Genomic DNA, 17,210 nt, shown 5'->3' with positions numbered 1-17,210 from the left:
GAAGAGAACTTAAAGTTAGAATCGACTATCCCAGACGAAGATGGGTTTATTAAAGTTGTTAACAAAAAACAAAAGGCACCAGATGGCACAGTTATTCACAGTTTTGAATCCAACAAAACCACGCAAGGATTTAATACAAAGAAACAAATCAACAAAAAGGAAAAGAAGAAAACATATAATGACTTCTATAGATTCCAAATAAGGGAAAATAAAAAAAAGGAAATACAAAAACTCAATTATTCTTAATATGCGATTATATAACAAATAAACAGGTTTATATAGCTTTAAAAACTATACTTTCCATAATAGATATTACTTTTTGCTTTCTTGCTTTTTCCAAATTTGAGAATTTGTTTCATCTAAGAGGGGTTTAGTTGCTGCTTTCGGACCTTTAAACTTAAGGAACTGGATAAATCCGAAAATAACTAGAAAAATTGAAATCATTCTACCAGAAATGTTATAAATTGAACATTGATTTTGATTCGAAAGATAATCTGCAAAAGTAGGGATGATATTTAAATACGAATATTGGGTGTTTGCAGTATCATAATAATGGAAGAACAATTTTGAAGGAATATAAATAATGTCCAAAAGCATGCATGCCAAATTACCAGTCAATGTTTGAGAATATGTGAATAAAAGCTGAACTATTGGCAAGAGCAGTAGAAATGTAATAATTATCAAATATTGCCCAATTGCTGTTACTACAGGAGGACTTAAATACTTGTTCTTATTATTTAGAAGTCGGTTGTGAATATTCTTCTTAATTCCTAAGTCACTATTTGGCGAACTGCATTGATTAGTAAAAACGTAGTACGCATCTTGGGTATAACCATCTATTAGACTATTTAAAAGGAATCGAATAATTGAATAAATTGAATCTTGTATCACACCTTTTTTTGTTCGCTTTCCATATCTTGTAAAATCTGTTTTTTGTGCTGGAGTGCCACTATATAGCTTGCTAAGAGCATCTGCATTATTACTCCATATTTGTCTGAATATTTTCTCATTTGAAGAGTTTTTTCCAGGTAAAGGTTCGAATGCAGGCCCGTGCTCAGACTGACTAGTATTGCTAAAGGTAATTAACTTCAATTCTTGAAGTTGTTTAAAAATATTGTGGATAACCCTTCTTCCAATTACTGACTGTACGACATTTGTTCTATCTAGACAATCAATACAATTTGTTCTGCAAATCCCATCTTGAATACTACTTATTATAACTTTAAACTCATTGTCTGAACTAGAATAATGTCCTTGGACAATACCAATTATTGGAGATAAATCTCCAACTTTATCTCTTAATTGAATTTCTAAAGATGTAATACCTAAGTCGTCCATTCCAATATCAACAAGTCTCTTAATTAAGAACTTTAAATTTGACCACCTCATTTTAGAGCATTCACTATGGAAATCGAACCAACAAAATTTAATATTTGAGTTTTTATTACAATCTTCATCTCTAAATATTGGTCTTCCAGAACTGTTATCTTTTTTCAATAGCGAATCAGAATCACAGTAAATGTCATTAATATCGACTTTTTCAAGGTATTTTTCAAATTCCAAACCCAATTTTAATTCATGTTGTCGGTAATCAATCAAATTAACTACAAGTATCTTTCCATTACTATTTTCTCTAATTTCGGATTCAATGTTGGAATCTCCATCTCCAGATTGATTACAATATTTCCTTGAAAGTTCATTAAAGTGACGATTCAACACAACTTGTTGGCATCTTTCTCCTCTGTAAATTTCAACGGGAGGAGTTTTTTTCAAGTTTGGGGGTTGCCTCCAAACTATTGGTATTGAGCCTCTATATTGCAAATAACTGTAAATGTAAATAGATTCAGGCCTCCTAACTAAAATAATCTGCTCTGTTTCTACAGAGTTAGAAACATTACCATCTGAATTTGCGCCTCTGCATAAATACCTAACGCCTTGCCGTCTACAATCTCTTCTCGAAATTAATAAGAAATCAACTTTAGTGTTGTTTTCTTGCACTTCTTTATTATTTGTATGTTCAAAATTCAACCTAGTGAAGCCAACATACCCTGATAATAAAGGAGTTGCCCACTTTGAAGTGCTCGACCCTCCTTCATACAAAGGCATAAGAAAGTTATAATTCCAGCAAAATCTGTCTTCAGGAAGATCTCCGGATTTACTTGCGTATTTTATTGATTGTCTGATATTTCTTGTAATATCAACGTTAGGATTTGTTGAAAAATAAAATCCTCCTCTTCTAAAAATCGAAAGAATCATATTTTCAGCAATTCTTACAGATTCAATCTTTTTCTCAAATTCATACTCGAACTGTTCTTCAGAATTAGCTTCGTCATTTTCTTTCCCAATATTTTGGCATGAAAATTCGTGTTCACTGGCTATCAATGATACAAATAAAACATCATTAACCTTGTATATTCTCTCATTTTGGCCAATTTCTGTGATAAATTCCGCTTCTGTAACAAATAGACATTTAGTAATTCCTTTATCATATCGCCATACTCCTAATAATGCATAGGCATTGAAAAAACTTCCTTCAATAATTCCTTGAATGTTAGCTGGTTCTTTAGTACTTACAGATCCTAAATATCCTATATAGAGATCCTCTTCCGTTGTTTGAAAGATATTCCCAATATTATTTACATTGCTTACTGCATAATTTTCTGTTTCAGTACTCCTGTTAGAGTAAGAACGCAACAAAGAGGTGCTTCTCTGTTTTATTGGATTCATTTCATTAAGTTTACTCACTGTTTTAGTAACTTTTAGCCATTTTCCCACTGGGGAAATTAGCTCTACAACTTTTAACTCAGGTTCAAATATGCCAATCATTATAATCTGTCTTTCTATCAAACTTATCTAACTAATATTCGCTCTAAACTAACTTCTTACTAATATAAATTTCTTATGCTGATATCGCCAACTATTGTGAATGTTTATATTTATTTCCCTTCTTTTTTTATTCTCATAATAGGCATGCTGATTTTCATGTTATTTAAATCCAATAATGAAGATACCGCTAAAAGTCAAATTGGCGCCAATATTATTGTACTATCTGACTTGATGCCTTTTTTTAAATAAGACTAAAGTCTTATGTTCAAGAAAAGAGTTATCCAAACAAGTGGGGAAACCCTGATTGGTCGCCGTGCAGTCCTACAGCTGAGAGATCGTTTAATAAAGCAATTTACTCTGGAATCTCAAATTGGCGATTTAATTTTGGGTAAAAGAAAAAAAAATGATTTGAAGGTTACTGCTACGAAATTTGAGGGAAATAAAACGGAAAGAGGCGTTATTTACAGGCTAGAGTTTGAAAATGAATCTAATTTTTTGTTTAGTAGCTCAAACATATCAAACTTGGAGAAGATTGAAAGTAAATCTTTAGAAAATAAATTCGAAATAAAAACAATTAACTCAGAAATGCAAGAATATGTCGAGTCAAATTCAGAAAATAAATCTGAAAATGAAATAACTAATATTTCAGAGTTTAACTACTGTCCAAATCTATCAAATCTGAAAAGTCTCCCAGCCACTTTGCCATGGCTATTTGAGTTAAATATGGACAGATTATTCCCTACAATGCATCTTCTATGGATTCATAGTTCTTTATTCTCTATCCCGAGCATAATAATTTTAAGAAATGCAAAACAGTTCATATTTAATGGAGCTGATCTAATGGCAGGTGGAATAATTTTTGAACTGACTAGCGATTTAAAAAATATAAGAAAGGATCAGATTTGGACAATTAAATGTGTTGGTGATAATCTTCCAATTGCAATTGGGACTTCTTTGGTTGATTGGGATGATATTTCAGATCCAAGCGCTCGTAAAGGTAAGGTGCTGAAGGTTATTCACCATTGTAATGACACTCTTTCATTAGAAGGAAGCATGGATTTCAACGAAAGAAATTACTTAAATTCTGACAAAGAAACCAATTTTAACAATAATGAAAATGAAACAACTTCAGAAGTCATTGAAGAGTTTCAAAATATTACTTTAGAGAAAAAAGAAGATGTAATTTTTAATGAAAATCGAAATTTATTGATAAAACGCACTAATGAGCCTCAAGTTTCTGAAAATGAAATATCACCAGAAATTCAATCTGTGCATTCTCTTGATGAAAACTACTGCGAAAAACAGCATGAAGATCTTTCTCAAAAAGCATATGATTTTTTATTAGAGACATTATTATTAAAAGTAATTTCTGAATATTCTTCTAATAAAGCTTTACTGCCTACAGATTCATCAGCTATTTGGAACAAGATTTCAAAGCTCTGTTTACAAAATTACGGAATTCAAATTGACATAAAAAAATCATCATTTGTAAAAGTTCAGAAGTTTTTCCAATATTATTCTAAGAAGAACATTCTCTTAATTAAGCAAGGAAGAGGAGGAGTGCTGAATATTGTAGATATTAACGATGAAGAGGCTATTAAAATGGATAAAAATAATTTTAACAGTGAAATCTCATCAAAACTACCTCCAATTAAAAAAAAACCTAAAAAGCTTTCAGAAAGTTGAAGGTGCGCCAAGTAAGGCAAGAAATATGCAGTTTGAAGTTGTCTTACTATACCAACCAGAACAAAACTTCCTTCCAATCTTTGATTATTACAATTCTAAAGAAATACACCATCTTGGTAGAATCTTACCAATAAGAACATCCAGAGGCGAAAAAGAACGATTATTTGTTACAATTGCAGATGCAAGACCTGCATTGGAATATTATATAAATTCTAATGATCTCAAAACAAACGATCCAAACTCTAATTTTTCAGGAAAGCCTTCTAATATAAAATTGGATGAAGTCCTCGTCAACTTATTCCACAAGCATTTAGATGGAAAGTCTAACTATGCTAAGGATAAAGTTATACCAATTTCTTTGGCTTACAAAGAAATTCCAAACTTCTTGAAAGTATTTCATTATATTAGGAATGAAGCAGATCCTGATTCTGAGAAGAAACCAAATATACATAAAGGACCTTGTAAAATCATTGAAATTTATACCGAGTCTAGAATGGGAACTAGAAAGCATGTTACTATTATTAGCCCATTTATAAGCCATTTCAATTTAGACCTTCAAGAAGTTGCAGAGTCATGCCAGAAAAAGTTTGCTTGTTCTGCGTCAGTTTCTCAAATAAAAAAGTACCCATCAAATAACAATTTGGGGATAATTATTCAAGGCAATGTAGTTTCACAATTATATGACTTCTTGAATTCAAGATGGGGAATTCCAAAGTCTTATATACAACAACGCTGAATTCTTTAAATTTTTCTTTAATTACCACCTTGGGTCAAATATTACATTTTGAGGCGAAACAATATCACCATTAAGAATACTTGCATCTTTCAATGCGTCTTCCATATGTGCCACACCAAGGTAAAATAATAAAACAAGAGCAATCATTGTGATGCTTGCAAATACGCCAATATTTTTCTTATCAACATCCATTCTATTAGAAATAAAATTAGAAAATTAATTAAATATACCGACTATTGATTCTAACTTACATTAATTCTCTTTTCTTTAATTCTTTAAGCTTCATTTCAATTTCATTAGAAAGGTCAGTAAGCTCTTCAATAGTATTATCCAGCACCTAAAAAATAAAATTTTGGAAAATTAAAATTAATGAATTTAAATCTTACCTCTTCATTTATTTCTGTGGAATTATTTGTAGCATTTGTTATTAAGTGTTCTTTAATTTCTTCTAATTTTTGGTCATGGGAAATAGTTCTATTAGAAGATAAATTAATACTGTTAATCTGTATACATTCTGAAGTTTGAAAAAATATTAGTGTTTTTTTTCCAATCAACCAGAAAAAAAACAATGATAAATTTAATTTCATTGTTAAAAAAAGTTAATTCATGTATAATTCTATTGTTAACATTCAATAGGATTTTTTTCGTTGTTTAATCTACCCTCCCATAATCGTCATTTCGTGCCAAACAAAAAAAATAAAAAAAAAAAAAAAAAAAATTAAGAAAAAAAACGATTCAATGGTTTTAAGCATAAATTATATATCAATTTAATTATGAATTCAAAACAAAGTGGCAGGTTAATAATACTATTAGCATTAACTCCTAATGGCTGAAAATTAAAGATAATGCAGAAAATTGATCAATATAAAATTTCTAGGCCATACCCAATGTTTAATAGGACAAACCATACTTGCAATCAAATACTTTGTATTATTTTAATGTTTAGATCCATTTTCCAAGAATTCAGTTTTATTAATTTTTTTTTTTTTTAATTTAATAATTGTTCATGAATCATGCAGGCATGCAATGCATGCAATAAATACATAATTATATGAATTGCATTTGAAAAATCTATTGATTTTTTTAATAACTTTGAAATATCAATTGCCAAAAACTCAATAAAACTCCTTTCTTCATTTGTATTTTTCAATTCACAATTAAATCTTAATAATAAATTAATGCATGGCGCCAACTGGTGGCGGTCTGCATGTAAGATGACTTATTTTAAGTCAAATTTTCAAATTATTAACAATATTAGTAAAATATTTACTCATTTGACTCTTTTGTAAACTCCAAATTAAATTTTATAAGATCATAAATTAAAATTAACAATTTAACGAAATCCATTCAAAACAAAGTTCTTTGAAATATTCTTTCATAAAAAATCAATGTGGATAGATAATAAAATGTGAAAATGATAAAAAAAAATAATGGATGCAAAGCCAGATTTTCATTAATTAATCAGGCTGTATTCTTAATTTTCCTTTCAGGACTAATTAATTCCATCAATTCATCAGATACTCCATGCGAAAAGGGCAACTACTTTGATGGTAATCAATGTACACCTTGCCCAGAAAATACTGTGGGGTTAACTACCAATTTATATTCTTGTGTAAACTGTCCAATAAATTCCAGTACATATGGAGATACTGGTTTGTACAGTTTAGATTCATGCATTTGCCTTCCAGAATTTTTTAAATTAGAGTCAACTAACAGTTGTATTTCATGTCCTTTGAATTCTCAAAAATATTTTTGCCCAGGAAAATTTGATAGCAATTATTGTACGACTAACGAAAAACTTAAAAATGGAGGTTGGTGGTTCAGCGATGATTATGTTGGTATAGTAATAAAATGTCCTCATGAAGAAGCTTGCTTACCAGAATGCAAAGGATGTAAAGAAGGATATACTGGTCCATTATGTAATACATGTACAAGCGGCTACTTCCCATTAGAATATGGATTAGATAAATCATGTATTGAATGCCCAAATCAATATTTGTTATTAGTGGCTTTTATTGGAATGATTATGTTAGTATTACTCATTTCTTATGGTATTGCAAGAGTAAGTGAATTATCTATAAAATATACAGCGCTAAGTAGAAGAAATTCTGCAGTAATTGCTAAATTCAAGAATTTACTATTTTTCATTTCCATTAGTACAACATATGGTATATTTGTTAAGTACAAGGATTCTGAATTTCAAAATATGGATGAATTCTTTATCCATTATCTCAAAATAATAAAACTTCTTTCACCTAATCTATGGCTCCCATTGGGGATTTTCCCGTCAAAATGCCTCTTTAAGTTATTCCCAATTATCATGCAATCAGTTGGCCAACTAAATTTAACTGATGCAAATGCAGATTTGTTTATTGCAAATTCAGTACCAATTCTTGGTATTGCAATCTTATTTATTACGTTTACTATTAAACATATAATCGATGTAAACAAAATATATAAAGAAAATGATACAAAAACCGAGTTAAACAGGATGAAAGTTATGGAATCATCCGCAAGATTAGAAAAATTTAATAAAATACTTAAGGATCAAACGGAAAAGTCTACATACAGATTTATTTGTACTTCTCAAGTCTATTTGACACTTATTTATTCAACAGTTTCTTGGGACTATCATAGTTTCTATGACATGTACAAATATTCCAGGTTTTGGTACAGTCCAATCACAATGCTACTTGTTACCTTGTAAAACACTTAATAACGATGCACTTATTGGATATATTTATTATTGTACAATGTTTCCACTCATAAACATAATTTCTGGTATTGTAATTCGTAAAAAAATTATCAGACAAAATCAATTGTATACAATCAGTAGCAGTTTTCTTTTTTCTGGTTATAAAATTTCAGTTTTATATTGGGAATCAGTTCGATTTTACATTATCTCTGGAATAATTAATGTTCTAAATCTTAATTATGTGTTTGCCAGATATTTAATACTCTTTGTACTTTCAATTTACTCCATACTAGTATTCTTTGAAAGTATTATTTCTCCAGTTGATGACAGTGATAGTAGTAAAAAGAATGGAATGGATAAGCCCTGGTGGATATTTTCTACAAGTTTAAATATTAATACAATAGTTTCCGGATTCACATTAATATTTATTCCTTGTTTACTTTGTCTTTATAGCTATTATCCAAAATTTGAATTTACTATTGAGATTACAATTATGACATTTCATATTGGAACAGCTTTTTTTATGATTCAACAAGTATTTGTTGATACATTTTTTTTAATTCATCAATATAACAAGCATAAACAATTATATGGCGATAAAGAACAGATTTTGGATGCAAAAGAATCTAATGATGGATTGTCTCTTTATTACAAACACAAACTTGGTGATAATGAACAAACAAATTTCATGCTAGGACTTCTTAAATCACCTTTTCCTGAAGAAGCTGCTGCACAGATGCTTTATTTAATCGAACAAGGAAACATCTTCGATTGTGAGGCAAAGGATATCGGTAAAACCCTTTATTCAGCTGGTTTTTATGAACCACAAGGGCAAACCTTGAGGTACTTAATTCCAAAGATTAAAGGTTATAGATCAAGTTCTGATATTCCTGTTGAAAATGAAACTGAGCTACTGGGAGAAGTAAGAAAATGTGTTATGAATACAATAAGAATTCTTGGAATTGAATCAGCCGTAAAGAATTCCCAATTTAGAGCTAAAGGAGCTAGGGTAATATTTTCTTCTCAACAATTTGGAGAATCAACTCGTAAGTTTGACTTAAAAATACATTTAAATAACTAACTATAATTTTATTTTTTAATTTAGTATTAAAAACTGCATCAGATGATTTGTTTAAATTTCTTTCGGATATTAGATGTTCAAATTCAAAAGAGAATAAAGTACAAAGTAAAAATTTTAAATTACTATTTCCAGATGCATTGCCAATGGTATATCCAGATGATGAAGAATTTAGATTAAGAATAATAGATGCAAGAATGGTAGCTAAAGAAATTAGAAAAGAAAGAAATAAGAAACTTAAAGAATTTAATAATGATGGAATCTATGATAAAGTATTCGGGTTTAATATCCCTGTAAGGCCTGATGTTAAAGAGTTACTTGAGATGAAGAGATTAAATGAGTTAATTCTTCCACCGAGATGGGATCCTTTGGATGGAAGACTTGATCACGAATTTGATCATGCAAGATATATTAAGATTCGAAAGCAGTTTGAAGATATTCTTCCGATTGCAGGAACTTCAATCATTTCATCTGAAGAAGTTGAAAGGAATTTCATGAAATGGTATAACGAGGGACTTTCCATAGAATCATCAAAAAGATATAATCATACTAGTATGGTAGGATCCAAGTATATAATTGATGGCGAATCCGAAGTGAAAGACTTTACATTTCAATCTAGAAATGGCAAAAATATGAGTGTACAAAATAATAGGCAAGAAAAATCAAAATCTTTATCACAAAAAAAGAATAAATAGAATATTTATAAATCGGAAATATTATTATTGAATATTTAGGAAACTTTCTAGTATTCTCGTTAGATATAACTTTCTATTATTGATTTTTCCATTTCAGATTTAAAATTGGTTAATCCAGAAATTGATTCAACCTTTCGAGGGTTGATAAAAATTTCGCTTAATGTATTAACTTCATCTTTATGAATTTGATCAATTAGTTTGTCTGAGCAAGCAATACAACATTTATTTCTCTGAATAGGATCAGTACAGAATGAAAAATCAGCTAAAAACCCTCTAATACATTGTGGAGTTGTACCTAGAAGGCTTTTATTTTCATCAGATTTATTAGATTCATTACTTAAATGAGGAGCATTCCATGTTAATGGATGCTGAGACAGATTCATAATTAATTCAACTGCAATTGAAGATGCAAAGTAGCTTGCCCCCATTCTAACAACAGAGCATTGTTGATCAACTGGAATATCTAATGTGTTATTTTTTGAATTGATTGAAAAATCTCCACAAAAGTAGCACCCAGAACTAGAATAATCCGTTTCTGTGAATGTATTTCTGACTACAATAAATGAATCAAATCCTAATCCAACTGTGATACATAATATTGGCCTCTTTCTACTATAATAGCGGTTGATTAGCCCAATAAGAACTGTAGGTAGCCATCTTGATTCTTTGTTATCTGTAAGTAACATTACCACGTCAGAATCAATTATATTATCTTTTGTTTCATTAACTGACTTCAAAAACTGTTCAGGACTTAATGTTGAATCACCGAGTATTGGAATTTCAAAGTCGATTCCTTCTGCATGAATATCTGGGCAAATATATCGCAGTCTCTCAACTGCAGCCAGAGCCTTATTTTTCTTGTTTTTGACATCTTCCAATGTAAATAAGCACTGCCTCATTGGATTGTTTAAGCTGACTTTAGAGTGATCAATGAATTTAAAATTTCGTATGCCCCATCCAATAAGATTTCTAGCAACACTACAACCTAATGTACCACTACCTACTATCAAGAATTTCAAATTCTTAAAGTGAATCTGTTCGAAATTGGGTATTAGCCTCCACTTAATTAAGTCAATATTCATTGTACTCAATCTCTGTTGGAGTTCATGCGGACTTAAGTAATTTTTCAAATCAAATGGTAAAATGTGTTCAGATTGTAATTCTTTCATTTCTTTATCGCTAATAGTAAGCACATTTTTAACATGCTTATTTGAAATAAAACAACTTCTCGAATCAAATTTAAAATTCTCATTTGAACCTGATTCTTTCAAAAGTTTTATAATTTCATTGGTTTCGAGTGAATTCTTATATTTGTCTTTAAAAAGTATAATGGTGAGTAATGTTGAAAAAAACCATGGGCAGTCAAATCTTTCTTTTTTTTCAATGCTTGTTTCATCATTAAAATTGCCGATTTTTCCCTCCACTCTATCTTTTAATGTTTTAAGAACTGCCAATGAATTTGCGTTTTTATTAATACTGCTTAAATCTATATACGAACCAGAATATTCGGGTAAATTTGATTTAATTTCAATTCCGAGCTCAGATTGTTTGTCAGTCTTAATGTTGAAATTAGTGTTTATATTAGGAAAAAAAGCACTATAGTAAGCTATTTGGGTTTTAAAATCAAAATAAATGCACAATTTGAAAGTAAATGGATATTTTTCATGATTAGAACTATTATTAATCCACATCTTTGCATTATCAACTGCAGATTCCAGGTAGGAGTCACAGTCATGATCAATATTACCAAAATTAATGATAGCTGACATGGAGTTGACTAAACTCAACTTTCCAATCACGGAATTATTGTATTCTAAAAAATTTTCCGAAAAATGAAATTTTTAAAAAAATTAAGTTAGAAATATTAAGTAATTTGAAACTTTACCTAAATATTCTTTATTTTTTGAATTCAAAGACTCTTGTCTAATTCGAATAATGTTTGTTTCTTGATTGTAAAAACCAAGTACATCAAACGAATCCTCACTGGATTTAATAACATCGTATTTAAGAGTACTAGCGGCCTTCCAAAACCCAACTTCTATTTGAAATTTTGGCAATTCAAAATTCAAGGAACCTTGTGAATTTTTAGCCATTTTATTTAATTTAATACCCGAAGAGCAAACCTTTTCAAAAATATATTGTAGATTAAATTTCCACAAAATACAAATTCTCGATTTGCATGCGAGACGAGACGTTACAAAAATTCATGTATAATATCGGAACAAAAAAATTAATTGCATTGGTAACGTAATCAATATTTTTGAGATCAACATTATTTTAAATCAATAATAATTTACATTGCTACAGATAAATTTATTATTATTTTGTTATTAGAATCTGATAACTAGTTTTTATTTGTGTTTGCCTCAATTTCTTTTGGAATATCTGTTTTGAGATTATCCAGATAGCTATTGGGAATATTAATAGAGGTGGAGACACCACCTTTCAATCTCCAATAGACTAAATTGCTTGAGCCTTGTCTGTTTGAAACTGAAACTTTGTTAAAAGAATTAGAGTTTATTTTAAGTTTAGCAACAATACAATTTTTAAATGAGATATAAAGGTAATACTGAGTTTTTGAGCTAGAGGATGATGAATCAGTTTCAGTGTTTGTATCTGTTTTAACTTTATTTTCCACAGCCTGCTTCTTCAAGTATGCATATCTGAGAATAGATTTTTCACTGACTATACTCATCCAGTCCTGACTATTTTGTGTACTATAACATGAATCGTTATAGTTTTTACATGAAATACTGCTATCTTCTTCAATTAAATTATGAATATCATCTGAAATAATAAAAATATCCCCAGAAACCCATTCTCCAGTAGTAAATTCTTTTTTGAGAGTTATTTCCTCTGAATTACTAGATTGAACTTTGATGACATTTGATGATATTTGAACAGTTGCTAAATTATTAGAGTTTTGAGAAATGGCCATTTCGAAAGGAGCCAAAATATCTTTAGAAAACAGGAAGCCAAATCTCAAAAATTCTATGTTTGGATTAACCATTTTTGTGACTGTAACACTTGAACTTTTGCATCTACCTTCTAATGCATTGATTGTGCACGAAACAGAACTTAGATTTTTGACTCCTGTAGTGTAGCTCCAGTTTGATTTTAATTCTTCTCTTGTTGAAGAGTTCAACAAAACAGCTTGATAGGGAATGTTTTTATTTTCTATTGGAATTATTGCTAAAGGTGTATCGGAAGATTTTGTTTTCAATGAGTATATTGATGATTGCCACATCAAGTTTAAATCTATCGTACTACTTGTCATTAATTCCTCTGGATATGAAAATCTATCATAATTTTCGTTCATTGAGTCAATAAGTTTGCCACAGCATTCACTTAACTCCAGATTGATAATTTGCTTTTTATCTTTATCGCTTATTATAAGAAAAAGATCATTTTTAAAGTTATTAATAGTGATATTAAATGATAATGTCCCTCCATTTTCAATTTTATTCTGGTCTACTGGAATTAAATATTCATTGCTCGCTTGTTCTTCATTAATATCAGAAACAACAGTTTCTTCATCGTTAGAATCATCATTTTTGTTAAATTGATCAAAAGGAGTTTTAATATTCACTGGAGAAGCAATAGTTCCATTTAATTGAACTCCAATATTTGGAACATAACCTATAATTATAGTTTTGATCAAATCGATTTTGAAATTTACATAAGACTTACCTGAAAAGCCATTTCTTAAAACCCATTTCTCTTGGAAATTCTCATCATATAATTGAGTTGCAACAGCCAATTGATTCGTTGGGAGAGGGAAAGCTAACAAAGGATTCTGAAGATCTCTACTCTATAATTTAAACATTTTAAGAGAGTTAAATTTTGAATTTGGTAATGTTTTTCATTTTCTCTACTTACATCAAAAATAACAGTTTCATTTTTTCTAAATTGGAATCCAAAAAGACAATACTCTCTGTGTGTAAATATTATTCTTTCTTTAAAATAAATAATAAGAGTAAATAACTTAACAAAAAATTTAAGATGAATTGTATAACTTACTACTTCCACAGATGATTGTTGCATGATCATTAATCTCACAATTTATAGTTCCATTATATGGCACTGAACCATCCATACATGAAAACCAATATTGATTGTCTTCTGATTTGAATTTAGACCTTTCAAGATTTAAGACATAATTATTTGCAGCAGCTTCACTTAATGTGTTATTTATCATTGAAAATGGTGAATAGCATGCATCACCTAATTTTGTGAATTGACAATTACTTATTTCAGCACCCATTTTATCCTACAGACTAAAGAAATTAACTTTGCTCAAAAATAGAATGAATTTTTTTAATTATGTTTAATTAAAACAATGGACAATATGTTTCAATGCCTAATTATATTGGTTTTTTTTTTAGAATATTATTTGAAATTTAAAATAAAATATTTACGCAAAGTCTCTGCATGCAATATTTTGTGTCTTAGTGCAATTTAAAAATAAAATAATAATAATTATTACAAGCAAATTAATTATCTAAATGTTTAAATATTAACATCGAAGTCACTCCGATAAATTAACTATAAAAAAAATTAACTTAAAAAAAAATATTGAATTTGAACTTTAGAGCCTCGAAAATGTAGTTATTGAAATTCATACTGACTTGATTTGCGGTATTAAACCTTTTAGTATGTCGGCAGATACAGTAATTGAGGGAGTCATTCCTTGAGATAGCCTCCAATATGCAATTGGAACAAGATTTTTAGTGCCTGTAATTCTTAACTCAGTAATTTCCGAAGAATAAGGAATAGGAACACCTCCAATGATAACATTATTGTACGAAACGTAAAGGTATACAATTTCACTTTCTGAAGTATCTTCCGAATAATTATCATCTGAAGATGAATTCATTATATATTCGCTGCTTTTTGTTCTGTATTCGGTACCTTTAATATATGCATAACGTAATAGATCTAAATTTTTGTCGTAATTTCTCCATTTCTGACTTGATTGAGTAGCAAAACAAGAAGCGGTAGTGATAAATAAACATTGAAAGTTATTTGAATTATTTTTTAGAAAATCATATCCAGAGCTAGTCAATAGAAAGATATCACCTGCAATCCATTGTCCTGTTTCTATTGGAGAAGGAATAGTAATCGTATTTGATTTTTTTTCTGAACTTATTTCAACCATAGCCTTGGAAAATTTTATTGATGCCAGGAATGATGCAGATGAATAAATTGTAATAGTTACAGGATATAAATATTCTGGAGGAGCAGCAAATGCATATCTTAAGTATTGTTTTTCTGGAGTAAATGGTTCATCCATAGTTAATTTAACTGAACCGCTCTTGCATTTATTTCCAGGAGAGGTGATAACACATGAATTGGATAGAATATTTTCAAAATCTGGATTAAAGTACCAAGCGGTGGAAATTTCATTTTTATTCTTATCTTTGAACAATATTGAATTTGGAGAAGGGTTTTCATAACTAACTATTCCAGCAAGAGGAACCAGTGTTGACGATATAATTAAATAAATCATTGCTGTTGTCCATGCGATTGTCAGATTCATTGAGGTAATAGATTCCCAATTTGAAGGATATTCAAAAGTATTCGGAATATGCTGTTTACTGAGTTCGGTATTTTGGCACAGCATCTTGTGGAATTAAATGGAGGAATTGTAATAGGATTTGCGTTTAAANAATTCCATGGGCAAGTCAGTTTCTTTCAAACTATGAAGTGGGAATATAAATGATAATCTACCATTTTCATAATCATGGCCGTTATTGTTTGGCACTTCAAATCTACGTCCAGTAACACTTTGAGGTGCCTTCGTAGTTGTCGTTACTAAAGCAGTCGATGTTGTTGTTTCTGTAGTAGTACTTGTTGACTGAGTGGTTTTTCTTGTTGTAGTGGTAGTAGTAGTAGTAGTAGTAGTAGTAGTAGTAGTAGTAGTAGTAGTAGTGGGTTCTGGACTAGATCCGCCTCCTCCCATTTTCAACTATTAAACAGTGATAAAATTCTGCCTTCAAATCCAAAAAATTCAATTCCCCTCAATGTCATTTATCTATTTATATTTATGTGCTGTCTATTTTTTACAAAAAATATATTTACGAAAATTAATTATTTTTTCTACTAATTAAAAATTTATTCATTGAAAAAAATTAACCACTTTTAGACAATTTCCTAGACGGATGAAGATTAATTAAACAGAAATAATGTAACTCTTTAACAAATAAAAAGATTTCTTATCTTTTAAATCTGATTTTTATTATTTATTTGACATTAAATGCGCACGCACACATTATCCCGCATTATTTTATAAACAATTTATTGACGAAAATATTTATAAATATTTTAATTCTTTTATAGTAAGACTGAATGTTTAAGCTAGCTCAAAAATAAATAAAGTATTAGATCTTATTTTTTCTATTTAGCTCTATTAAATTAGTTGAAAAATGTTTAGTTTCACCCAATATTCTCGGATGCACTCAAGTGCTAAATGCACCATTAAAGACAGTTTTTGCAATAACGCATATTATAAAAATTCTACTAAAATTAGACTAAACATCTAAATATAAAAGTAAATAATAAAATAATTTGTTACAAGTATATATTTCACACAGTAAACATTATTCACACAATTATATACAATGCATTAATAAATTTTTATCTTAGAGAAATAATCAGTTGTAAGGAGACCAGGAGACTGGTCAAGTCTGAATATTGTTATCCCAAAAAATAACTTTGAATTCACACAGTGTGAAAATCTCAAACAATTGACAACATAGATATTTTTACCAATCACTTTCAGAATTCTATTTGATAATAAATAATTAACTTTTATTATTCGAATTTGAATATATTACGTGAAATATGAAGACTTTCAACTTCGCCAAGCTTGTTTTTATCTTTGCAATTGTTGCTTTATTTGGAAACTTTAGAAACACCGAACACGAGGTTTCAACAGTTTCTTTCGAGCAGTCCTTTGTACGTCTTAAACTAAGAAAACCTCTCTCTAAGTCTGAAAAGAAGGAACTACAGAAACAAATCAAAATTTTAGAAGAAAAAATGAGTCAAGCTGAAAGTGAGTGGAAATAGGGAAAAGGTCAACTTCTTTAAGAATAAGATCGACCAAGCAAAGGCAAAAATTAATGATAAATGAGGGAATAGAGTTATTAGTTTCTAATAAATATTTCAATTTTAGTGAAGTATTTAAAGTTTTAAAACTAGTTAATTGAGAAAATATAGTTTAAGATTTTGTGAAATTAACTATTAATTTAAAAATATTATTAAAAGAATCAAGTGTTTTCTTTTCATTCTATTTATTGTTGTTAGCACAGTCTTGTTATCTCAGAAATGGTTCATATGCGATATCAAACAGCTTTTAAAAATCTAGTTGATTTTTAATCATTTTATATTGTTAAGAGTTGAATTTTTTATTTGATTCCGTTTTTCCCAAAAAAAAAAACATTTTAAAAAAGTTGAATTAAATACAAGTTAAATTAATGCTGACAATGTTTCTTG

The 17,210-nt window shown here is 29.2% G+C and overlaps 10 protein-coding genes across 10 annotated transcripts; 4 read left to right on the top strand and 6 right to left on the bottom strand.

Moving 5' to 3' along the window:
- Positions 1–312: 312 nt before the first annotated feature.
- On the bottom strand, positions 313–2,826 carry Chro.40021 (hypothetical protein). The annotated part of the gene is made up of 1 exon (XM_661896.1): positions 313–2,826. One exon carries the CDS (start codon positions 2,824–2,826, stop codon positions 313–315), a length of 2,514 nt encoding a protein of 837 aa, XP_666988.1.
- Positions 2,827–3,087: 261 nt separating this feature from the next.
- Chro.40020 (hypothetical protein) lies at positions 3,088–4,512 on the top strand. The annotated part of the gene is made up of 1 exon (XM_661895.1): positions 3,088–4,512. The coding sequence occupies one exon, from the start codon at positions 3,088–3,090 to the stop codon at positions 4,510–4,512; it is 1,425 nt and encodes a 474-aa protein (XP_666987.1).
- Positions 4,513–6,662: 2,150 nt separating this feature from the next.
- Positions 6,663–7,955, top strand: Chro.40019 (hypothetical protein). Its single annotated transcript, XM_661894.1, has 1 exon — positions 6,663–7,955. One exon carries the CDS (start codon positions 6,663–6,665, stop codon positions 7,953–7,955), a length of 1,293 nt encoding a protein of 430 aa, XP_666986.1.
- A 1,212-nt stretch (positions 7,956–9,167) lies between these two features.
- Chro.40018 (hypothetical protein) lies at positions 9,168–9,716 on the top strand. The annotated part of the gene is made up of 1 exon (XM_661893.1): positions 9,168–9,716. The coding sequence occupies one exon, from the start codon at positions 9,168–9,170 to the stop codon at positions 9,714–9,716; it is 549 nt and encodes a 182-aa protein (XP_666985.1).
- A 59-nt stretch (positions 9,717–9,775) lies between these two features.
- Positions 9,776–11,485, bottom strand: Chro.40017 (hypothetical protein). Its single annotated transcript, XM_661892.1, has 1 exon — positions 9,776–11,485. The coding sequence occupies one exon, from the start codon at positions 11,483–11,485 to the stop codon at positions 9,776–9,778; it is 1,710 nt and encodes a 569-aa protein (XP_666984.1).
- Positions 11,486–11,566: 81 nt separating this feature from the next.
- Positions 11,567–11,809, bottom strand: Chro.40016 (hypothetical protein). Its single annotated transcript, XM_661891.1, has 1 exon — positions 11,567–11,809. One exon carries the CDS (start codon positions 11,807–11,809, stop codon positions 11,567–11,569), a length of 243 nt encoding a protein of 80 aa, XP_666983.1.
- A 251-nt stretch (positions 11,810–12,060) lies between these two features.
- Chro.40015 (hypothetical protein) lies at positions 12,061–13,035 on the bottom strand. The annotated part of the gene is made up of 1 exon (XM_661890.1): positions 12,061–13,035. The coding sequence occupies one exon, from the start codon at positions 13,033–13,035 to the stop codon at positions 12,061–12,063; it is 975 nt and encodes a 324-aa protein (XP_666982.1).
- A 678-nt stretch (positions 13,036–13,713) lies between these two features.
- On the bottom strand, positions 13,714–13,980 carry Chro.40014 (hypothetical protein). The annotated part of the gene is made up of 1 exon (XM_661889.1): positions 13,714–13,980. The coding sequence occupies one exon, from the start codon at positions 13,978–13,980 to the stop codon at positions 13,714–13,716; it is 267 nt and encodes an 88-aa protein (XP_666981.1).
- A 354-nt stretch (positions 13,981–14,334) lies between these two features.
- Chro.40013 (hypothetical protein) lies at positions 14,335–15,339 on the bottom strand. The annotated part of the gene is made up of 1 exon (XM_661888.1): positions 14,335–15,339. One exon carries the CDS (start codon positions 15,337–15,339, stop codon positions 14,335–14,337), a length of 1,005 nt encoding a protein of 334 aa, XP_666980.1.
- A 1,220-nt stretch (positions 15,340–16,559) lies between these two features.
- Positions 16,560–16,784, top strand: Chro.40012 (hypothetical protein). Its single annotated transcript, XM_661887.1, has 1 exon — positions 16,560–16,784. The coding sequence occupies one exon, from the start codon at positions 16,560–16,562 to the stop codon at positions 16,782–16,784; it is 225 nt and encodes a 74-aa protein (XP_666979.1).
- Positions 16,785–17,210: the final 426 nt, after the last annotated feature.

Source organism: Cryptosporidium hominis (assembly GCF_000006425.1).
Source record: "Cryptosporidium hominis TU502 chromosome 4 CHRO014003, whole genome shotgun sequence".
NCBI lineage: Eukaryota > Apicomplexa > Conoidasida > Eucoccidiorida > Cryptosporidiidae > Cryptosporidium > Cryptosporidium hominis.
This window is presented reverse-complemented; position numbering and strand designations above follow the sequence as displayed.